At 34.3% G+C, this 25,409-nt stretch overlaps 1 protein-coding gene across 4 annotated transcripts in view; it reads right to left on the bottom strand.

Moving 5' to 3' along the window:
• Positions 1-25,409, bottom strand: part of CSMD3 (CUB and Sushi multiple domains 3) — a 1,146,349-nt gene that overhangs the window by 347,670 nt on the left and 773,270 nt on the right. For all 4 annotated transcript variants that reach the window (XM_045805628.2, XM_087864412.1, XM_045805629.2 and 1 more), the window contains 3 exons: positions 19,745-19,861; positions 13,304-13,519; positions 11,037-11,225 (listed from right to left, as the gene is read on the bottom strand). In XM_045805628.2, the coding sequence (XP_045661584.1) occupies positions 11,037-11,225; positions 13,304-13,519; positions 19,745-19,861 (522 nt within the window). The remainder of the gene's footprint in view (positions 1-11,036; positions 11,226-13,303; positions 13,520-19,744; positions 19,862-25,409) is intronic.

Here is a 25,409-nt window from a genome sequence, read left to right as displayed (position 1 = left end):
CTAAGTTCATTTTTCTCTGTTTTCTCAGTAATTTACCTTGACATTTTTAAATGATTGCCAAGCTACCGTTTATTTAAATAAGCACACTCTCTCAAACCTGACTTATATGTCCCTTCTTGATACTAGATTTAACTTATGATGCTTATTCTGTAACATTATATTATTTCCATGGCAACTGTCTTAGTATAATAAACAAAGGAAGATGACTTCAGCTGCTTTGTCCTGTGAAGGACCTGGATTTGAGATTGGAAAGCTTGATCTGAAACAGCTAAAAAACAGAAATAATGGTGAAAACAATGAAATTCATTTTATTGCATAACTTTGATTAGGGGGTGAATGCATTTACTATGCAGAATAACCACAGTCCTACTCTCCTGGACCCACCCTAAACCTAGCCCAATTAGTGCCACTGAACTTCAGGCTGATTGGTTGCTTAGTACAATGCACTGTTCCTAATTGATAGTTCTAGCCTGTTTCAATGTTCTTTTGTCTGTTTTCAAAGCCCTAGGTACATCTGAACATATCTTAGCTAAATGCATTACCAGATGACAAATAATAAAACCCTTTATTAGGAATCAACCTCTGTAATAATGGCATGCATATTTTTTGCTATTATTTTCATTATGATGCTGAAATGGGGAAAAAATCTATACACCATATACACAAAATAAATAGACATGTGGACTTTATAAAAACATAGAATTAGAAGTAATTTTAAAATCTATTTGCCTAATGTGACAATGACCTTTCCTCCCAGTTTCAAAAGGCTTTTAGGTACTGTCGGTCTATTGCAACTTCAATTAAATCCTACCCTCTCCTGAGACATGGCATCAAAATCTAATTCAGTTACAAGTAGCAATAACATTTAATTATCTCCTCCAGTTATCTACACTGCCAAGTGATAGTATTTCCTGAGAGCCACAGATGTCACTGTTGTAAGCAAGAACCAGTTTAGAGATGTACAGAATATTATCACACTGGTTTATTTGATGCTTTTATTCTTTATGGCTCATATTTACATATAGCAAAAAAATTGCTCCCAATGTAACCTGCTTCAAATAAAAATATTGTTAGTATATTCTCCTAAGGAAAATTACTTAACTCCCTGTGCCTCAGTGTCTTCATTCAAACCTCAGAAGACCATGCCAGGCATACAGTTAATACAGAGCAAATATTAGCTTCTACTATTATCTCAGGTAAAATATTTCTTATCTGGCACTAGTATGTACTAGGGGCCAGTCACCTTCTAATTAAGTAAAAATATATTAAGATAAAAACCAAAATTAGTTTGTCTAATGACAGAGTTGATGAATTTCATACTTACTAGTTTAATATTAGCATTTATTTTTTCCTTAAAATGCTGCTCAGAGCTCTAACCATCTCCTTTTTTAAGCATGTTTCCCAGTATGTCTGGTTAGGTTTATTAGATACAGATGCAAGAAGAATGTGCTTGAGGTATTTCTGAACTTGAGCATATTCTCCATGAAACCAGGGAGAGGTACTTAGAGGTTGCAAAGAAAGCAAGTTCCTCTGGTGCTTTTATGATTCCTTCTGGTAGGAGAACCTCACTTTTGCAATTGCCTTAAGGATATGATCCTGAGACACTGATTCTAGTAAATGCTTCACTTTTGGCCCCTCTTCTAGAACTCAACTCTCTCTAAAGAAGTCTCTATTTCTCTAAAGAAATCCTCTATTTAAGACCAAAACTAACTTATCTTCTAACTTTCTAATCAGCAGGCAGATTTTGGCTTGCAACAAGATTTATAGTCAGAGAATGAGGACATATAAGGGGAATGAAGTGTTTTTAAGAGTCTGCAATTTTAAGTCCTCATAAAAATTTAAAAAAAATTGTCCAAAGAAATTTGAGACTCTAATAACACAGAAGATCATTTCAAAGTCTTGTGAGTGAATCACCATTATGGGTAGCTCACAGTCTACTCTGATTAACAGGTTCATGATGATCAGATAGTGAATTAACTTTATACTGCCTTATAAAGAATGAATGAGCATCTGTGTGCTCATGCGGAAGTTTATGGTGGACACACAGAAGGGACAAAGGTAACTAAGAGACAGCCTCTACCTTCAAGGGGCTCACGGTCATCAGATGAAACAGCATATATTCACTTGCCAAGTACAGTATGATCAAGTAAGCTTAGACACTTATCTGCTAACAGGTCAGTTGGATTATAAAAGGTTCTCTGTAAATCTGTATGTTTATAAATCCCAAATGAATTAGAAAAGTTTAAGTTCACAGTCCTCTAGGCAGTTCTGTTAAATAGGACATGTGCATTGGTTCTTTTCGTTTTTGTGGATGCTTAGTTTCTATGAGGCACATTTTTTCCTTCCTTTTCATTTTGTTGAAAAAAAAAAATGTCAGCTATTCCCTTTCTTGAGCTCTGAATTTCACCACATATTGGGGGAGGATTTATTCCATATACACATACAAGACTCAACATTTCCTCCCATTTTCAATTTTTATAAATTTGTCTTTTTTGTTTTTATCATACTTATAACCCTCCCCTTAGTAGTCTTTTCAGGCACCCTCACTGTTTGTTGGTTGGTTGATTTAGTTATTAAACTTGGGTTGTGTGTTAATATTTGCAGAGCAAAAGAATTATAGACTAAAAACCAGTGTGATGGCCCGGGCGAAAATAGCAATTAGAGTCTTTTATTTGTGGTAGGCTGAATACAGTACCTCTGAAGTAGTACTTTGTTCTTATAAATTAAAGTTAGTAAGCTGAAAATGTAAAAAAATAAAGGAGCTTTGGCTATTATATATTCATTTCTTTATCAACTCAACAAATTTACTGAAAGCTTTCTATATGCTAAACACTGCTGTAGATAAAAAGGTAATTCAATACTGCATTATGAAACCTAGAAATGGGAAATGCAAAAAAAGCTCATGAAACCTGTAGTAAGGACATCTAACACATAAACTGTATGTGAAGAATAAACTGGCTAGGCCAATGAGGATAGGGGTAAGAGGGTCACATTCAGAATTTATTTTAAGGGCAATGGAGAACAATGGAAGAATTTTAGGTAAGAAAGTGACATCATCAAATTTATATCATAGGAAGTTCATTCTGAATCTACCGTGTGGTTTGGGAAAGAGGGACAAGAATGGAGACTAGAATCTGCTTAGGCTGTTACAATAATACAGGTAAGCAATGATAGATAATGGTGTCTTGATCTATGGTAGGGTGGTAGGAATGGAAGCTTAACAGATTAAAATGCAAAGCCTCTCCAGATACTAAAAAACAGAAATAAATTATTTGCTTGTGCCAACACAAGCGAAAGTTTGATCATTTGCATGCATTAGAACCTCAATGAGTTTTTAACATCTTAAAGTGTAGAAAGTGCTTGGGATCTTTGGTAATGGCATGAAGCATCGTGTTGCTGTATTCTAGAATGCATACAGGAAAATGACCATAGGAGACATTAAGGCCAATCTAACAAAGGACTTCAGGTATTTTGATTTTATCCAATAGGTGATAGGAAATCACTCAGTGATTTAAGCAGGGAACAGACGTGGTCTGGTCCTTCTAAGGATAACCAGGGTCAACAGACTTTAGGGTGAGCCTCCCATGATACCTATCTTCTGGCATTTGTTTATGCTTTAGTGCAATTCCTCCCCCTGAGTTGAGTGGGGCCTGTTAACTTGCTTCTCATTACTCCTGTGACTATATTTCATTACATAAAACTGAATCCTGCTAATAACTCACTAGAGAGACTGTCCTTGCTGACTTGATGAAGTAAGTGGCCATGTTGGGGGAGTCCACATAGCAAGGAACTGTTGATGGCCTGCAGGCACTGAGAAAAGAACTAAAGCTCTCAGTCCTATATCTACGAGGAAACACTTACATCCAATAACCCTGTGCGTTTGGAAAAGTGTCTTGAACCTCAGGTGAGAACTCAGTCAACACCTTGAATGCAGCTCTTGAGACCCTAAGAAGAGGACCCAGTTCAGCTGTGCCAAGACACCCTACCCACAGAAACCATGAGAAAGCAAATGTGTTGTTTCAAGCTGCTAAATTTGTGGTAATTTGTTACTTATCGATAAAAGACAAATATGACTAGTAATGCTACTGAAGAACATTAGATGAAATTTGGAAACGGAAAATCCAACCAGAAGAAAGGAGATAATACAGTGGAATTTTACATGTAATTGCTAAGACGTGAGCACCAGAATCAGAAAGAGCTGATTTTAAGGTCTTTATCAGGTTAGGCAATTAATCTGGCTACTTTATAAAACAGGAAAATAATATTGTCTCAAATGGTTTTTAAAAGGAATATGTGAAAGAAGAAAATACATATAGTTCAGCACAGTGCCTAGCACACATTATTATCATTGTGCTATTATATTAATCTGTATGAGGACCAATGACAGGATGAGAGGACAAGCATAATGGTAGGGAAAACAGAAATGGTGGTAAGTCTGAGTAATAGCTTTAGGTGGTAGGTCTTAGTGACTATTCCAATATGGACAGAGAGAAAGAGAGGAGGTGGTGAAAGATGACACAATTTCTAGCTTGGATGGCTGGCTGAGAATGATGCCATAACTGAAATAAAGAGTGCAGAAGGAAGAGCTGATTTGGCTGAGGAGATAATGAGTTCTGTTTGGCATGTGAAGTAGATGTGCCTGTGGGAGGACATCCATATGGAGAGGTCCAGCGTACAGCTGGGAATGCAGACTTGGTACTCAGAAGAGATCTGGGTATCTGGAAGGTTTTGGAGATGGTCTTATGTTATCCAGAAATTACATCAGTGTTCACACACACACACTATCCTGATACTCTTCCTGTAAAAACATGAGAAATCTTTTCTCTTAGAAATAAGTAAATTATGTGCTACTTAAACAGAGCCCATCATTAAAAAAAAAACCTAGAAAATAGGTGAAGAATATTTTTTTCTTACCTTAGAGGTGAATGACTAGTAAATTCCCAAATGCAAAGGGGATATTTAAGCTTGATTAGTCTGTTGTAAAGGTTAGCAAACTATGGCCCCAGGGCCACATCCGCTTGTTCCAGCTTTTGTAAATAAAGTTCTACTGGAACACAGACACACCTGTTCATTCATATCTACTGTTGCTTTCAGGACACATAGGTAGTTTAGCAGTTGTGACCACAAGCTATAAATCTCAAAATATTTACTACCTGGCACTTTATAGAAGAAAGTTTGCTCACCCCTGGTCGTTTTATTAAAAAAAAAAAAAAAAAGTAGTATTCCAAAATAGTGCATCAGTAAATAAGATATTAAAGAAATCCCACCTGGAATATCACAACACTGGTCTAAAAAGTTTAAGACTTGGTTTCTGGCATAACCTTCCACTCATTACTTATAATCTTTCCAAGCAGCATTTTCTCAGCTGTTAAATAGCAATAATACCTTCTCGGCTTACTTTTTGTAAGGTCACAAGCAAGAAACTCAAAAACAAACAAAAACAAACTATAAAGCATGAACAGGTGTAAGTTAATATTATGGATTTTTACATTGTCAAATCAAGAGATCAATGCACCCAGTCATAATTATACAAGAAAAATATAAATATACATTTGTGTATATAATTTACCAGAGCACTTTTCTTTTTCTTTTTTTTTTTTTATTAATAATGATTTTTTATTATATTATGTTAGTCACCATACAGTACATCCCCGGTTTTCGATGTAAGTACCAGAGCACTTTTCTATCTAATATTTTCTGTTAGCTTTACAAGGAATATTTGGGTTGAGTAGAACTCGTATTGGCACCATTCTTTCTGGAAAAAAGAAGTACAGAAAATTAAGCCATTTGCTTAGAGTCAGTCAGCTCATTAGTGGTGGCATCTGAAAGCAAGGCAAGTCTCTTAATACTAATTTGCTTTCTACATAGCTATATAGCCACAATGCTGACTAACTTGATAAATCAGTCCTATCTGATATACGTATATAGTTATCTGATGTATATAATTTTAGCATAGAGAGCTTGCAGACTGACATGAAATATACAGAATTTGTTCAAAGATAAATCACCTCTTCAAATACGTTTTACCCGTTTTTTTAATTTTTATATTTTTTAATGTTAAGATTTTTCTAGATTTACAGAGATGTTACCGTGATAGTAAAGAGGTCCCATATATGCTGCACCCTGTTTCCCCTACTGTTAACATTCATTTTTTAACTAAATAACATCAGCATATATCATCTAAAAAGTCAGAAAAGTGAGAAAAATATGTAGATGTATAATACAGAGTTATCATTTTTCTCATTTGACTTATGATTAAAGAGAGATGTTCTTACTTGTCCAAGGTCAGATAAAAAATTCAATGACAAGTAAAATTAGAAACAGAAGTAGATGTGTTAAATGGGGGACTATGAGGATGAATGAATTAATGTTTTTAAATCGACTTCAAAATGTGTGGGTTTCCTAAAATGTGTGGACTCCTGCCTAAAGACAAGTCATTACTGACACTGAACTTGCTAATCTACTTTCCAAAACAATATGTTCTTTCATTAGCTCCTTGTTTATTTGCAACATGACCTGGCATGATTTCTGGTATATTTGGAGCCTGAATACAGATATGCAAGTTTTTTCTTGATTTAGAAAGATGACAATGGGAATACCAATGTTTTTTGTAATGTGAACTTTAGGAAAGGAAATCAGGTACTCATTTATTGGCCAAAAACAGAGCAGTGTTTCTTATTTTCAAAGTAATCAATTCTCTTATACTTTTTCTTTCTCTTTCTTTCTTTCTTTCTTTCTTTCTTTCTTTCTTTCTTTCTTTCTTTCTTTCTTTCCTTTTGGCCACTTAAAAAGGTGACCAGATTATCCATTTCCATAGAAACACAGCTTTCCAGGATAATCACTTAAATATAAAATGTCTTCACTGAAATATCATTTTATCTGCTGATTATTTTTATCTCTTCCAAAATGTAAAACATAGTTACAGATATGTGTGTGTTTTTAAGATAAAACTTTCATCTTGATCATTAAATAGTAAATAAGATTATATGTGTGAAACCCTTAGCTACTGATAGCACAGGTTTGTTGAGGGACTGTCATGTGTTGAGCAGTGCATTGGGTGATTTACATGTCTTTCATTGCTTAGAGCTATATGCTATTTTGCACCATAGGTATGATTATCAATATTTTGCATTTGAGAAAACTTGTCAGGAAAGAGATCTGAACAACTTCCCAAAGGTCAGCTTAGGAAAGGCTGAAGTTATCTATATGCCTGCAATGGAGGCCACCTCTTGGGGAGAAAAATTCCTGCTTCTGAGTGTTATGTTTTGAGTTTCTATCAAGATTCTTCTCTTGCTCTACAAATTTCCCTGCATTTAAGTAATCCCTGAAAAATGGGTCCTGGTCAAAGAAGTTTTCTCTGATTAAAATAGGGGACAATACAAGGAGTTCTCTGAAGCCACATATCAACTATAATGAAGACCAGATTTTCTCCCAACTTTATTGAAACCTCCAGTCAAAGACAGCAGTGTGCTATTCTGAATAGAGCACAAGCCTGGGACTCAGAACATTGTGACAATCATGGCTCTGCTCCTAAGTTTGTGTTTTTTATAGACATTGTCACTTCCCTGATAAAACAGTTATGCTAAGTCTACTTTCACAGTGGTGAAGGATTTTTGGAATAAGACGCTACATGATACAATCCTTTATAGATTGTAAAGACCACATTATGCTGTTATTATATTTTATAATAGTTTGTTAAAATATTACCTTAAAACATAAATCTAGAGGTTACTCAGAAAAATTGTTTCGATGAAAATGTTATCTATTCCTTGTCTAATACCCAGAATTAAGATAATTTTCACCAAATTCTATCAACAGAAACTGAAAGACACCAACCAATTTATATACTAAACAGTCAAAATTAAGCATATAAACAAAAAGTTTCTGTAATTAGTTTTGAATATCAGTTGCCTTATTGTCCAAAGAGTTAGACACCTTCTTATATAACCTATGTAAGAACCTATGTATACATAAGTCATTTTGGTAAATGTTAGTATTAGCTTTATACTTGACATAAAATTTAAAACCTCATGTATGGTTTGTTCTGGGAAAGCATCCATCGTTTGCAACCTTGTGCCAGAGAAAGACCATCTAGATTCCAAAAAGCTGAAACAGAAGCAAACTTTTGGAATACAATCTACTCATAATTTGGCCACTATCTATAACATGAGCTTTCTACAAAGTTGGTAATGCTAAAGACTAAATAATGGCTTTTAAGCAAGTATGGACTAGAGAATTGGCATTAGAGATACATAAAATGAAAAGTACAAAAAAATCTAAAAAGAAATAAAAACTGTCCAAATAAGCTAGAATTGCTAAAATTGGGTCTGTTCATATGAATGCTTACAAATAATCTGCATTTTATGTGACTAAAGACTGTGAACTTTGAAAAGATAACAAAGTAAGAAATATCTACATATGCATATATGGAACCAGCAATACAAGAAAGGAATATATTTATTTTAAAGCATAGGCAAGGTAGTGAAGAAAAGTTTAAAGAAAACTGGAGAAGTAAAATTTTGAAAGCCATTACATTTGAAAGAATATTACTCTGCATCTGGTCACTTAAATGTATACTTACAGTGTAATTTGTTAAAGACAATAGCCTTAATTGTAAATTTCAATAAGCTTAAAAGCATGCACAGCTAATTTGAAAATGGGGGGAAAATCCCCATGGCAATAATTTGCTTTCTAAATTTGTCCACCGGGTGATTTTATTTCATCCTTCCCATTAAAGATTGAGGCACAAATAAACCTAGTCTGAAAGAAATACATTGATGAAACAAAAACTAACTTAATTTTTTGGCAAAGTCAGATTTTCATAAATCTATTTATTAAAATTTATTGTAAATATGAACTAAACCTTAAAAATCTACATGCAAACAATTTCTTAATCTGTGTAACAGCCTGGTATGTATTTGGTACTTTGAGAGAAAATATTAATTAACTCTGACTTAAGAGTCCTTATAGAATCCTTCAAAATTCACCTTCCCCTAACCCTTTTTGAGATAAAAACCATCTAGTAAGAAAAAGCTGGATTTTAGAATATGAAAAACTTCATACAAAACATGGTTCTGCCACTTATAACCTTGATGATCTTGGGAAAGTTATTTAAAATCTCTAAGGCTCAGTTTCTTCTGATGAAAAATGGTGGTGGGGGGGCAGAATTATAGTACGGATTAAATGAGATAACTATATATGAAAGAACCTAGTAGACCCTCAATAAATGTTAGTGTTTTATAAAATGGAATTCATTCCCTGCTATAATTGGTTTTATAAACTAGATTCATAGGCTGGATGGATACCAGATTATACTCAATATAATAAGAGTTATAATAACATCTAAATTCTGAATCCTTCCTATATTTCAGGGATTAAATTAGGTCTGACTGGCATGGCTAATTAGTTTAATCCTCATAACTAACTCATAACAATGAACTAGGTACTACTGCTGTAACCATTGTACAGATGAGAAAAATGAAGTTTAGAAAAATGAATTAACCCAATATCAAGTGGCCACCATCTAAGCCCAAACACTCAATAGCCCTTCCTTGAATTATTCCCAAGGTTCTCATTAACTGGGCTTTGAAAATATGCACATCAAGCAAAAATGGAAATGGGGGCAATTCAGGTAAAGAGAGGAATTCAAAATCTGGTAATATCAGGAAAAAAAAAATACAAAACAAAACAAAAACCCCAGAAAAATTGCATTCTATACAGCTTCCTGAAAAAGCAGCTCTGAGAGTGTGACTGCTCCTCTCCTCCCAACTTCAAGCCTCTGGCTGCTCATGATATTTCTATAAAAGCCTAGGATTTTAAAAAGAAATTTCATCTGTTATATATCATCCTGTCCGTTATATAACCCACAGAGGCTGTGAAAACAATCTCATTACTATAAAAGCTTTCAGACCCACATTAACCTGGAAGATCATATTTTTTTACTTGATTTGGGGATCCACAGGAATACCCACATTTTATATACTGGATAATACATTGAGTAAGTCACAGAGGGCATCTGCTCATTCTCATTTTCATCTGCAGGGCACTCTGCTCCCACAGAAAAGACAAGGTCTTGAACCACAGATCAAATCTCTAACAATTTGCCTGATTTTGTAGCATATTAAACTTACACAGATCTGTGACCTACAATTAAATTTACAATTAAAGTAAATTCAAATTAAATGCTTTTGAGAGTTTTAACAGCTTTATAAAATAATTATAAAATGACCATTTGTATCTTGTTCTGTCATAAAAACAAGTACTGACAACCATTGAATGACTAATGACCTGAAGAAATTTTTGCCTCCTTATTTCCTACTTTAAATAGGAAATGATTTAAGTCTTAATCAAAAGTCCTTCATTCTTCCCTACAGAATTTTATTTTTTTTCTTTTTATCAGCTAAAACACTCTTTTCCAAAGGCTGGGATGGTGTTCTGAACTTGCAATACTTTAATTATTGTTACTCTTTATTTCACAACATAAAATGTATTGCCATCTTAATTCATCTATCATAACAGATTCATTTTTGTTGATTATACATATTGAGTCCAATACGTGCCTCGACAGTCCTTAAATTACCCATTATTTATTTTACACATTTTCCTTCATAGTCATCTTTCATTAATGTGCACCCTAAATTATAAAATATTGCCAAAACTTCAATCATAGGAAAATCAAGGAAAAACAAGTCATAGGAAATCATCTATCAACAGAATATAAGAATACAATTTTCTCTAAGCTCTGAAAATATGATTATCTATCTACCTAGCTAGCTAGCTATCATCTATTTATATGTCTATTGATTCCTTATTGACATCATCTGAAAAGAAATTTAGAAGCATGGTTGCTTAAATGGAGCAGTTGAGAAGTTAACTGAGGTACACCAGATTGCCAAGTGGAAAAAAAAAATTGAAAAAACTAATACGAAATAAATGAAGAAATTCAACAGATTATAAAAGAACGAAGGGTGTAGAACCATGCAACTCCAAGGACAGTGACTACACATACAAGCAAATGAAAGCAGCTGACCACGTACCCACACACCTTGGCAGAGGCGCACTCCACACTCGTCGGCCACCACCAAGACAGATGATCTCTGACATCCCTTCCAGTCGGTAACCTGATGAGCACGAGAAGGTCAGAGTGTCACCAACCCCAAAGTTGAACCCAATTCGGTTACCATATTGAGGAATTCCAGGATCTTCACAAGGTTCGAGGTTATATTCTGTAAAAGAAATGGAGAGGAGGACAAAGAAAATGATAGTATTCACGTTTATGGGCATTTTGCTATTGTTTGCAAACTGGATGCTACTGGGTTTAGTTAGACATTTAAAAAGTGACGATACGTATAATTATGGGAACATACTAATGACACACATACTTTTCTTCCTTTGTGAAAGATCGAATAACTTAATGAGTACTTTTATGTGTGAAATTCCATATAGATAAGAAAATGTCACCTTCTGAGTGATAAATTGAAAATGTAGCTATTTATCTCATATTCTTTCTTCTACATTAAAAACATTTCCATTTCACCAATTTTGACTTATAATAGTAGCATAATAGATGCATATTTTCAAACACAAAATAACATTTTGGATGAAATCATTTGCACTTTTGAAATGCATTTTACTTAATGGTTTTAATCTAAATGACAAAGGCTCTGTGCCTCTCATCTACAAGGAGTTCAATTAATCCATATTCTGGAAAAAACAAGACTTCAAAGGAATGGTTTATGTAAGACTGAAGTGCCCATACACTGAAAATTGTTATATTATAGATTTATACGAGAAAATTTCTCCAAGCAATGAATGAACACCTAGAAAATGAACAGCTAAATGCTCTTCAGGGTATAAGAGAGTACAGTTGATTAAACAACAATATTATAATTTATACACCATCCTAAGAAGTAGCTTAGCTAAAACTATTCTCAGAGCATGCACTTACCTTGTAATTACAAGGGAGAACAAAAGGAATTGTTCCATGTTGATGAGCTATTATTTTATTGTTTAAAACATTTATTTGGACATACTTTTAACATTCTAGGTTAAAGCTGATTATGCTCATATGCTATTACATTATTTTAGAAGGCAAGTATTTTCATGCAAATACTAGAGTAAGAACTGAAAACAAGGGCAGCATTTGTATGATTTTATATATATATATATATATATAAATTACATAAAAATAAACACATATAATTATAATATTATAACTTAAATGTTAACAAGTGGACATAAGATTTACTTATTAATTTGTTTCCGTATTAAGAAATAACTACTTGCCTCATTATTCCACTCAACTAGAAAGCAGAACTGTAACTGATACAAAAACATTTTATTCACTTTGGTTGTATAAATGTTTTTTCCCCTGGAATCCAAATTATAATGTTGTTCTAATGAGGTTATTCTAGAATAGAGGGATAACCACATTAATTTTTTCTAGATCATCTATTTCCAAATTACTAGATTAAGTTTACCTTAATCTTGGCCTATAAACTATGCCTTGGCCAAGACACATAAAGCTAGAATATCACTCACTCACATTCATTTGAGTTTAATTAAAATTTTAAAATATATCTTTGAATTTCCATTTTAAGTTCACTAAGCATTTTAACTAGTGTTGCCCTCTGTTACTTAGAGTAGATTTTTAGCCAATTTTTTAATTTTTTGCTTTTTAAAAAAAAGAAGATTTTATTTATTTATTTGACAGAGATAGACAGCCAGTGAGAGAGGGAACACAAGCAGGGGGAGTGGGAGAGGAAGAAGCAGGCTCCTAGCGGACGAGCCCAATGTGGGGCTTGATCTCAGAACACCAGGATCACGCCCTGAGCTGAAGGCAGACGCTTAAGGACTGAGCCACCCAAGAGCCCCTATTTTTTGCTTTTCTTTAAAGGTCTCCTTTAATGTACTACTACAGACAATCTTCAAGGTATTTCAAACTTTCCTTAAAATTGGTTGACAGGTATTTATTTGCTTTTTTTCTTTTCATCTTTTCTGTTATTTTTCCCTCTCTGTTCTGTCATACTTTAAAAACTGACTTTTTCTGGGATGCCTGTGTGGCTCGGTCAGTTAAGTGTCTGCCTTCTGCTCAGGTCATGATCCCAGGGTCCTGCGATCCAGCCCTGCATGGTGCTCCACATAGGTTTCCTTGCTCAGCAGGGAGCCTGCTTCTCCCTCTGCCTCTGCCTGCTGCCCCCCGCTTGTGCTCTCTCTCTCTTCTCTGACAAACAAATAAATAAAATCTTTAAAAAAATAAAAATTGACTTGTTCTTACTAAAGCTTTTTAAATTTATTTTCTTACCAGAGAATGTAATATTGAATCCTTCATATGATATTGAAAAATCGGAAATGAAGCGCAGTTGAGCTCTGAAATTTCCATAGAGACCAGCATTGATTGTTGAAGGAAGTTCTGAACCAGTAAGGCGTGCCAGTGGTTGCGTAAAACTACCATTTTCTGTGATTAGTAAATAGTCGTGATGGTCTTCCAAATGGAAGGTGTGAAAGTTGAACTGCACACCTATCAAGAAAAAGAAGAAAATCAGACTCACAAAGCATATCTATAAAACACAGAGAGTTACCCAAGTAACTAAAGCCAGGACTCCCCTTGTAGTTAAATTCTCTGTAAATGAAAAGCACTTCTATAAAGTATTCCAAATGTGTCATCTAATAAAATCTTTTCTTTTTTCCTCCTAGTTTCCTTACAAGACACGTAGCGAGTCATATTTTGGAAACCCCTTGGAAATAAAATTTAAAAATCAATGCCTGAAAAGATATCACCTGAGTTTTCTGAAAATTTCAAGGGAAATTCAGATGCTTTATTTATAATAGCAGTGCAGCTTTCTGGCAAACACTTGACATACCTCCTTCATTTCCTTCTGCAATCTCCTCAAACACAAAAACAGTGCTTAGTAATATAACACCCAACTTCCAAAAATGCTTAACTCTAGAAGAGAAATATAAAGCAGGCACAAGGAGGAACTGTTTTTTAAATGAATATGATTATTTGTTTTTCACACACTTCAACCTGTGTACATAATATACTGAAAATTACACACATAATTGTTCAGATCGCTGAAATTTCACAAAGTAAACTTATCTTTGCAAACAGAATCTGAATCAATAGATACAACATTACAGAGCACAGAGCCTCTTTTGTGAAACTTTTCTATCACTTCATTTTAACCACTTGCTCAATTTCTAGTAGCACAGGCTAATTTTGTTACCTTATGTAAATGTTTTGTAGTTTATGTAATGGATTCATATAACATATACTCTGTTGGGTCTGAGTTTTACTCAACATTAGCTATGTGAGATCCATTTCTGTTTTTGTGTGTGGTTGTTAGTTGCTTATTTTCAGCGATATATAGTATAGCATTTCATTTTGCAAATACACCACATCCATGTATGTGTTCAATATGTGACGGTCACTTTGGTGCTTTGTGTTTCAGTGTGAATGTAGATGGTGCCGTGAGTACTCAAGTATGTCTTCTGAGGAATATACGTTTCTGTCGGGGAATATCTAGGAGTGGAATTACTGGGTCATGAACCATTATAGGTCATTAGCAGTAGCTTCAATAGATACTGCTTCGCAAAGTGGCTATGCCAATTTACATTTCCATTGCCAAATCTGGTTGCTTTTTATCTTTGTCAGTGCTTGATTTTTTAAAATTTTTGTCATTTGTTCCATTCTGGTGAGTGTGGTGTGGCATTGCATTGTGGTCTCGATGAGGGTTTTTTTTTTTTTTTAAAGAAATTTTATTTATTTATTTGAGAGAGAGGGTGAGAGAGAGAACAAAAAAGAGGGGGAGGATCAGAGGGGGAGAAGCAGACTCCCCCTGGGCAGAGAGCCTGATATGGGGCTCAAAACTGGGACTCCGCGACCATGACCCATGCCGAAGGCAGACGCTTAACTCACTGAGCCACTCAGGCACCCCATCTCACATGAGTTTTTAATGATGCTGTCTAGAACAGATGTTAAAGACTAACAATTACACATACACATGCACACACACCCCTCATACTATGGACAAGGTATTAAGTGAAATAAAGACAGACTACCACATTCATCTTTCCCCTGAAGTACGTTTTTTTTTTTAACGTAACCAAAAAAAAATAATAATCATTAAAATATTTGTTAAAGAAATCAAAAACCCAGAGTATGGTAAGTAACATTCTTTAACATTATTCATTGAATTTTAATTCAAAATCCTTCAAATCGTCATTGTTTTTTAAAAAGCAAGCAAACAAAAGATATAAAATGAAACCAAACAAATACACTGAAAACATAGGCAATCATAAGACAAGGTTATTACTGCATAATGGACCAGTGATTTGGACTTGGAAAATATTAGAAATGTACAAAAATACTATTTTTCAAACTCTTTTTCAAAATGTGACGGGTTTTTTTTTTCCCTCTCCACAATGAGCAGGAATAGAAGAGCCCTTTTAGAAGGAGTCCAGAAATTGAGTTAGTCTTTCAAATGTTCTTCAGTATAAAAGTGGTAATTGACACTAGCTAGGTGCAAATAAGAATGCAGTGTAGATATGGCAAGAAGAAGATGCTCTGTCATCTAGATTAACTGTTATCTACGTTTACAAAACAATGTAAGAGTGGAAATTCAGGTAAGTCAATTTGATTTTTATTGTATAATAAAGCAAACAAAAGGTAGAGAATAAGAGAGTAGATGGGTAAAAGACAAGAAACATGTTGTTCTGCATATAATTTATATATTTTTAGAAAAATGTATTTATTCTGATATACACTTTATTAGTATGTGGGAAAATTAAAAATTCTGTTGGATCATGGTGCTTCTAAGAAGCCCGCTGTTGAGTATAACATTGCCTTTCCAAGCCTTACTTCCTTTATTTGTAAAATGAGTTTCTAGGGGTGACTTTAAGTTTAAATGAGATGATATATGGGAATGACTGGGTCCAGTGCTTTGCACAGAAGTGCTCAGCAGCTCTTAGCGATTGTTATTGTCCAACATGAGACCTGATTTTTCTTTTATTACTCAGTCCTAGCCAGCCACCTTATAAAAGGAAACTTCTGTTTATCAGATGATGGTTTAAACAATAAAATGTTTTCACTACTGTACAAAATTCTGCCAAAGGTCAATGAATTTAAGTAAGGAAATGATACTAAGAATATACTATACTCTAGGCATTATGGAATGTAAAGATTTAGAAGACTGTAAATAACTCCTGGTCTATCTGAGGGAAAAGCAAACCTACACCAACAGTTCAAACATTCTGCTAAGTGCTCTGAAAGTGATTAAGTCAGTATAGCAGAGTATAGACAAGGCAGTACAGGCGCAAAGAAATAGAAGTAGCCAACTTGTTAAAAAGGTCAGCAGAGGCTGCTGAAGATAATGATCTTCAAAATTGAGCAGAATTTCGTGGAGAAGCAGCTCCAGGATAGACATTTCAGGAAGAAGGGGCAGATAGGTAAGGACACACAATCTTAATAGGGCAGTAGGTATTTGAGAAATAGTGGGAAAAAGTCAGTGGTTTCAACATCATGGTATCTTCTCATAAAAATGATCATTTAGGAAGCCCTATGAGGGCAATTACTGTCCCACACCTCTGTGAAAAGATTTGGGCTTAAAATCAAAATATCCTGAATATCTAGGTTTCAGTTGTAGTCATGCTACCAACTATGACACTGAGGGTGCTATACGAACTAGTGAGTGTCTTTTCCCAATCTTTAAATTTATAGGATTGGACTAGACTATGCTTTATCTAAGGACAATTCCACCTTTAAAAGCCTAAGGTTTTTTGTTTTGTTTTTAATGCAGTCCCCTCCACCCAGATCTCTAGTAGACTAGAATATATAATTAGCATCTTGATTTCTGCAATATATTTAAGGAAATTTTCTTCTGGTGTCATTGTAAACAGGAGCAATACAGGCTAAACGATACTACTGTTAACTGAATTTGAAACAACTGTATGTATTCAAACACCCTGACTTAGTGTTAAGTGGTGAAGAGGTTACTGATGATATATCTGAAGTTTCTTAGAACTTAAATATTTAGATACTTAGATCTGTTAAGATTTTTATAAACCACTAAAGTCTTAATGATCATGCTTATTTAAGAAAACTCTGACTGTATATGTAAATATAAATGAAATGTAAATTGTTTCAAAATAATCTCACAAAACTCCAGATAAAAATTAATATGAGAAAATATAAGAGGGGTAAATATAAAAGCCTGAACTGCCCTTCAGTATGGCTATTGAATCAGGATAAAGGTTAAAGGGTCAGTTCAAGGTTAAGTAAGTAGAAGAGATGTAAGCAAAACAAACAACAAACAAATACAAAGCAGGATTATGAAGAGTCATGATGAAGACGCATACCTGACAATGAAATATATAGATACAGGCAGGGAGGTAATGTGGTTTCAGAAAAAGAGCAATTGATGTGTAGTCATAGGATGTAAATTCAAGTTCCTTGTCCAATTTTCACAGGCACTGTGGCTTTGAGTGTAAATAAATAACCTTTAGTGACTTCAGATTCTTGTCTCTAAAATGCAAGTAACACCTACACTACTTCACAAGACATTTGAAAGGTCCACTGATTCTTGGTAACATCAACTCTAAAAAAAAAAAAAAAGTCTTGCACTGAAGATAGAAAAAAAAAAACTGCACAAATATAAAATTTGGACTTAAATTAGTGCTATGACATGACAGCAAAAAAGTTAATAAAAACAAATATGTACAGGCTTCACTAATGAAAATACTTTGTGGAGTTAAATAATGCCATACCCTGTTTTGTGCTGGGAAAATACACTATCGAGGGACATTGATATCCCTAGATATCAATACACTGGAACACATCCAGACAAAGGTAGTTAGAATGGTGATGACAATAAAAATATCTTACAATAAAGAATTGATGGAAAGTCTGGGACCAAAAAAGCTGGCATAAGGGACTGGGGGTAGCAGACATGAAAGGCATGATGGGCACAGAATAGTGACTTGGTATATTACAGAGTTAGGGTGGAGAAAGGATTAGGTTATTTTTGTGTGTTTGTTTTGTTTGTTTTGTCTAACTCCAAAGGGCAGAACAGGGATAACAGTGGCAGAATAATTTTCAAACAATTACAACCATACAAAAATTGAGCAAGTTTTCTTAAGGAATAAGCTTGTCATCAACACAACTGTCAATATCAGGCCAGTTTATCATATTTCTGGAACACTATAGAAAGAAACTGGTGTACTGGGTGAGAGGCTGGACTGTATTACCTTGACAGTGTCTCCCAACTTTAAGAGATTATCCTTCACATAACTTTGGTTACACTTTGGAATAGTTGTACTTCCAACAAATTTTGTTGGCTCTTAAAGAAAAGCGTCTAAATCTGCATTTCTTGCCATGTAAATACAGATTTAATTAACACTTGCAACCTGTGAAGATGCAAAACCTTAAGTGTTAATTAAACCTCTATTTACATAGCAAGCAGTATGTGGCCCTCCATTTTCTTATATAATACAAGAAAGCTTATTTTAAACTCCATTAATCCACTGCACGCTGGAATAATAGGATGCTCTGGTTAACTTCCAGCAAAGAGGTCTTGCATTACAGAGAACAAAAAGCACAGTTTACAAAGTCTTCTACTTCGTTCCTTCTGTTCAGTACCAGAATACTCATTTTAACTTTTTTTCTCAATAATATTTAATTCCATTACAATAATAACCCCAATATAATCCTCACCCTCAATAAAATGATGTATAATTTTAATAAAGGCAAATTTCATTTGCAAGAATGCAGTGACTTCAAATGTATTAAACATAAGCTTTAATTTTAAAAATTGTAATAGCATCTTTTCCTTGCTAGGATCTTTTTAAAGATTTTCTACAGTAATATCAGTAAGTATGCTATAATAGTAAAAACTGATAGTAACAATTTAACAACAGAGCTAAAAGAAAAACTACTTCCCCAAAGCAGTTTTTAAAATGAATAAATTCACTCTTTTTAAAAGATTAGCACATAGAAATCTGTAGGTAAATAATTTTAATCCATTTTTGTTTTTATATGTTAGGATGACCATTTTCCCACTAAGGTGCTGCCTTAATCACATCTATTGCTACTTTATTAGTTTGGTTGTATCGCATGAATGAACCATATTTAGTTCTACAGGGCCTTTCATTTATTGGTTCAAATGACATTTATTAACATCTGCCACATGTACAGTACAATTTTATACTCTCAATCAATTATGTGAAAAATGTCTGCAGTTCTGATAGAAGACCGAGACATGAGTATTTCTAGAATGGTTATAAATTCATATGAAGAATATAATTATAATAAATAATCATAAACATGTTAAAAACAATGTTTATAAACATGCTATGTTTGCTTTACAATCGACTCAGCACTTCAGATCATCTTCCTATTCCCTTTTGAACTTTTGAAATCAACCTCTTAACACTATACCGGAGACAAAAAGCCATCCTGTTTCAGATTTTGTTGATATGAAAATTCCAAATAACATTAGCTTAATACATCAAAAGAAAATAAATATCTCTTACATTACCATTCTGGTAGAAACATAAGCATATTATAATACTATGGATAAGTAAATATAATCCTCTGCTGCGGTAACTCAAACTGGATTTTGTGTTAGCATATTTTAGTACTGATCTGTTTTTGCTCATGCAAAATGACATTGCAAAGGACAATGACATAAAAATAGATGCAATGAAAATTCAGAAGATAGTCCAATTACCATTGCATGAGGCAAATTACCTTTTCCATGAGTTACATCAACAGTCCATGTACAATTCAGAGAATTTGGATAAAATTCCGGGTAACCAGGTGATAAGATTGTTCCACTAGGCCCTCGAACATCTCCACCACATAAAGCTGAAAATACAAAGAAATACAGTCATATGATCAGTCATAGTTAGAGAGGCAGAGGCTGAACAAATCTCTCCTCTCTTGAAATAGAATGAATCTGATTTTCTTTGCTTAAGCTACTTCTCGGTAATAACAGGAGTGTGTAACAGACCTCCTCCAATACTAGGAAGCAGTTTCATCCACTGAAGCCCTAGAGAAGAAAAAGGTATGTAATAACCTCTGAGAATTAGCTGCAAGATAACGTAGCTCATCTTCCCACATTTGAATTTGAAGTATGTACTTATCTTATACATTTCTAATTATAAGTAACATTTGCATAAATTGGTCATAAATTAAACATGAGTAATTAATTGTTTAGCTGCCCCTCTTTTATTAAGCTTTAAGAAAACGAATCGCTAATTATGCAAAATCATCTCTTTTAGATTTCTAAAGGGGTATGTGTCATTCTTCATTTAATTCTTTTTAAAACAGTGAGTTAAGCAGCAAAAAATCTGAAGGCTCCTTCTGTACTCCATTTCTTTGGGAAATATCAGGAACAAACAGGAACATTTGGGAAGCTGTAACTTTTAAGTAAACACTCCAAGATAACAAAAATAAATATATGTTTATGAACTAAGGTCAAATAAATTCACATTTGATTCAATGTTCATTTTTTTTTAGAACAAATCATCGTTTATACTGTCTTCTACCACACTCAACAAACATCAGTGGTTATGCTATACCAGGTAATTTCATCAGTATTAAAAATTAAAGCAGACAAAGATATATCCAAGAATGTATACTCTAATAGAAACAGAAAGGTATTGCTGCCTTATTCTATTCCATGTAGAGATGACAGCTCTCCTGGACATGGCAGAGGCAGTAAGAACTGTGTGTTGTCTTGTCTACTCTGATCCTTGCTTCCCTTCTCTGAACACAGAAAGGTGAGTTTTGGCCTTAGGCTTTTCTATGATTTCTTCCAAGTAATGACGCTGAGAAGAAGAGTCGAGGCAATCTGGCTACTATTCTATACTGACCTGACCAGAAATAAGCTGTCTACAATTCCCGTAAGTATTCAAGCACACAGGCTTGAACTTAAACACACACACACACACACACACACACACACACACACACACAGATACAAAATTAAAATCCATTTCTCCCTTTTTTATTTCTTTTACTCCATCCAGGAATAAAAGAAGGTCTTTTACAAGTACCTCTCTGGGAGTTGTCTTATAGATTGCCTCCCTAAGACTAAAATAAACCCATGCTTCCAATCCCATTTATTATCAATGCATTGCAATAATATGCATGGTTTCCTACCTTAAGCTCCTATTTAGAGACTGCACAGGCCTTGATTGGCAACTATTATTACTGAACCTCTCAAATTTCCTTTCAAATTTTAAAAAAGTCTCACTGTGTTTTTGTGATCAATTGAAGGGCTAGGTATACCATTTCTACTGTATCTTGCTGTTAATAGTGGTGCTAAGTTGAACTGTTTTCACCTCCCTTGTAAAGCACTCTACTTCTTGACAGAGACTTCATTTTTTTTTTAAAGATTTTTTTATTTTTATTTATTTGGTAGAGATAGAGACAGCCAGCGAGAGAGGGAACACAAGCAGGGGGAGTGGGAGAGGAAGAAGCAGGCCCATAGCGGAGGAGCCTGATGTGGGGCTCGATCCCATAACGCCGGGATCACGCCCTGAGCTGAAGGCTGACGCTTAACCGCTGTGCCACGCAGGCTCCCCGAGACTTCATTTTTTTATTAGATTATTTTTACATATGTCAATTTATTCCTAATATACTATATGTCATTTTATTCTCCATTGTGAGAGTCGGACAAAAAAATATAACATGGTATGAATTTATTGAGTGAAATGTGATGAGTGAAGATGCTCTACCATTTGAAAGGACTATATTGCATACAGTTAGAGTACAACTCAGTGAACAGAAGGATCGAAATTAAGAGAGTTAATTAGTCAAACACAGAAAAGAGATGTGAAATTTTTATTCAGTATGTCAGACACGTGCTTCTGTGCATGCATGTGTGTGTAACCAGCGTGTGCACAGGCTGTACAGGGAAAACTCTTCTACACATCAGCATTCTTTTGAATAAAGCTACTCTATCAAATTTCCCTTCTGTACTTGGGGAATTTCTTGAGAATTTTCTGTCAACTACACCTACCACATCTATGTTGAAGATGGGACATTACAGGGACATTCTCCAGACATATGAATAAAGTTAGGTAACCATGAACGCATTAAAATACTTAGGAAGAATGGTCAATAACTAATATACTATTAATGAACATTTATATTGTTACTTTGATTATATGCAGATAACAAATACAGAGTACATTTTTATGACCCAGTGGAGGTTTTTGGTATTTGAAAATATTAGTAGTAGATAAAGGCCACGAAAGGAACAGACTTAAAGATAGAATTTCATAGTAAATTATGGGGAAAGAGTGTGATTTAGCTTTTTTTTTTGAAAGATGAAACTAAAAATAGGAAAATATATGTATTTTATATTTTAGTAAAACAGGATAAAATTGCAACTACTCACTAGTTCTTAGCAAAAGCATAACAATGACTCATACTGAACTTACAATGTAACAGGCACTATTCTGAATACTTTTGTTTTTATTAACTCAATTAACCCCCATAACAACCGAATGAGAAAAGTACTGTAATTATTCAGTTTACAGATGAGAAGGCAAGTATAGAGGGAACACTAGCAGTCTAGTTCTAGACACTTGAATCAAGTGTTGATTTTTTTTCACAATTTCTACCAAAAAATTACAGTGTGCTATACTATGATGTCCTTCACTTACGTTTACTTTGTAGCATTTCCCCTCAAATGATCAATCTATATAAAAATTATTCAACGATATGGGGTGCCTGGGTGGCTCAGTTGGTTGGGCATCCAACTCTTGATTTCGGCTCAGGTCATGATATCAGGGTCATGAGATGCAGCCTGTACCCCTGCGTCAGACTCTGCACTGGACACAAAGTCTGCTTGAGATTCTCTCTCTCCTTCTGCTTCCGCACCCTTCCACACACACACCCTGCCCCCGCTTGCAGGAGCATGCTCGTTCTCTCTCTTTCTCTCTCTCAAAATAAATAAAATCTTAAAAAAAAATTATTCAAGGATAGCATTCATTTCCTGAGATTCATTTAATGCTTTCATGTTCAAATCATTCTCTTTTTAAGCACCTAATACCTAAATGTGTCAGTATTGTCTTTAATTGATTTATATCTTACGAATTCTCATTTGTCAATGGCTTTGTCTGTAATTGACAGAGTCTTCCATCATCAGCAGCCACAGCATCATTTTCATCAACCTAATGAAATCCTTCATCTCCCTAAATGAGATTATTTTACATTGCAAATATTTGGAATTGTCTTTGCTTTACATTATTGGCTTTTTGAACAATCACAAGAAATTACCTACACGTGCATTGATATAATGCAGAGTGATAAATGCTAATGCAGGATTGAGTTGGATTAATTTTATAAGTGGTTAATTTATTACTGAATATTCTTCCAATCTGATGATGGTTGCTTCTCTAAAAAGTTCCCTTCCCCTTAGAATGCTACGAAAATATAAGGGGAAATCAGCCTATTAGAATCCGTTATGAGAAGACTAAAATATTAAGATGAATAAAAGAAGGTAAATTTTATATGTGATTTTTGTTTTTTACATTAAGACAGAAAATGGAACTCAAATATATTGTAAAAGATATGGCAGTATACGGACTATTATGAAAATTTCTCCAAGAATATTTTTTAAATTTGGTTCAACAGAATATATGGTCATTTGTACAGTAAACTTCATTAGAATGAGAGTGTCTAAATAGGATGCCATGGATCTCCTGTCTTTTTTTGTATATCACCTCTTCTGATGAAATTTCAGTTTATCCCAACAGCTTTGCTAGTGGATGCTACATGTCTTTGGGATACAAACACTTTTGTAACAGATATAATAGGTTTATATGTTCTTGTGAATGGGAGATAGACATTTTTGTATCAAGTGAAACACTGAAGAGAAATTAGAGAGTGATGAAATATACATGAAAGACCTAGTTACTTTACGTTAGAGCAAACAGCTGGCAAAGAAAAACATATAAAAGGACAGAGACCAGTAGTACAGCAAAGTCACAATGGAAGCCCATAATATGAGTTGAGGGCCATTAGCCAAATATACGATGATCTTGACTTGTAGTTTTTTTTCCCCCTCTCAGATTTTTGCCACATATGACCACTACCTTACCACATGATAAATATCAATTAGAGTTTTAAAACAGTAAAGTCTTCTCAAAAGCCAAGCCCTTGAATGTTATTGCTCGGACCTATAAAATTTTACTTTGCTATTTGTAGTAATACATACCTGGGAAATGCTCAATTGTCTACAAAAACAACAGATAATTTCTAGACCAATTCCATCAAAACATTTTGAGTATTGCAGTGGAGTACAGAAATAGCCATGTATTACAAATCCCATTACAATTTTTTGTTTGTTTTTCATCTTAAATTTGTTTTCTTTTATTTCCAGGTCTCCGCAATCTGAACTGTAAACCCATATGAGAAATTATACTTAAGCTCCATGCACCCTTGCTTATTTTGAACTCTTGGATCCTAAACAGCAATCCATGTACTCTTTTGCTAGGTTAGCCTATATACTCAAATCTTTTAGTAAGATGGAAGAAATAAGGGAAATTATGATTTTTAATTACATTCAGTTCAACTTTGGGTTCTGACTCTAATGCTTTGAGTGATCCTGAGCTGGTTGCATAACCTCTTTAGTTCTAATCCTCCCCACCTCCCATAAAATGGCTATATTGTTTATCAAACAAAATGGGATAATTTTAAGGTGAAATTGGAGTGCCAAGAGAAAAGGTAAAAACAGGCTTATTTTAGGTAATTCAGAACATATGGCCCTCCCAACTATCTATCAACTAGGGTCGCTATCATAATTAACAATGCCTAGTTCCTAAAAGGTCAAGTCATACCAGGCATACGACCTCAAATTTACCCCTAGTACTCATGACAACCTTATGTCCTTGGTACATAGAAAACATCACTTGGCTGTGATTTTTAACCTACATACTACTCTTCTTCTTCTTTTTTTTTTTTTTTAAGATTATATTTATTTATTTGGCAGAGAGAAAGAGAGAGAAAGCACAAACAAAGGGAGTAGCTGAGCAGGGAGCCTGCTGTGGGGCTCGATCCCAGGACCCTGGGATCATGCCATGAGCCGAAGGCAGATGCTTAACGGACTGAGACACCCACGTGCCCCAATGTATGTTTTAATAGAATCTCTGATGGGTCAGAAGATACCCTTTAAAAATATATGTTAAAGAAACAAGAAGATCATATGGTTCTTCACCTCAAGAATATAATACGGAAAATAAGAAAATGAGTATAACTACCTCCTCCACTAGCTCAACGAGAATGTAGACAGTGCTTTTTCATGTTCAAAAATATTTCTTTAGTGCCTATACAGTAAAATTAATGAATACTGATTTAGTGAATAAAAAGGTGGTTATACTTAGCAAAAGATGCCATAACA

The sequence above is a fragment of the Ursus americanus genome, chromosome 9, assembly GCF_024610735.1.
Source record: "Ursus americanus isolate L20-20 chromosome 9, mUrsAme1.1.p, whole genome shotgun sequence".
Lineage (NCBI taxonomy): Eukaryota > Metazoa > Chordata > Mammalia > Carnivora > Ursidae > Ursus > Ursus americanus.
The sequence above is the reverse complement of the archived record's forward strand: the minus strand, read 5'-3'. Positions and strand labels throughout refer to the sequence as shown.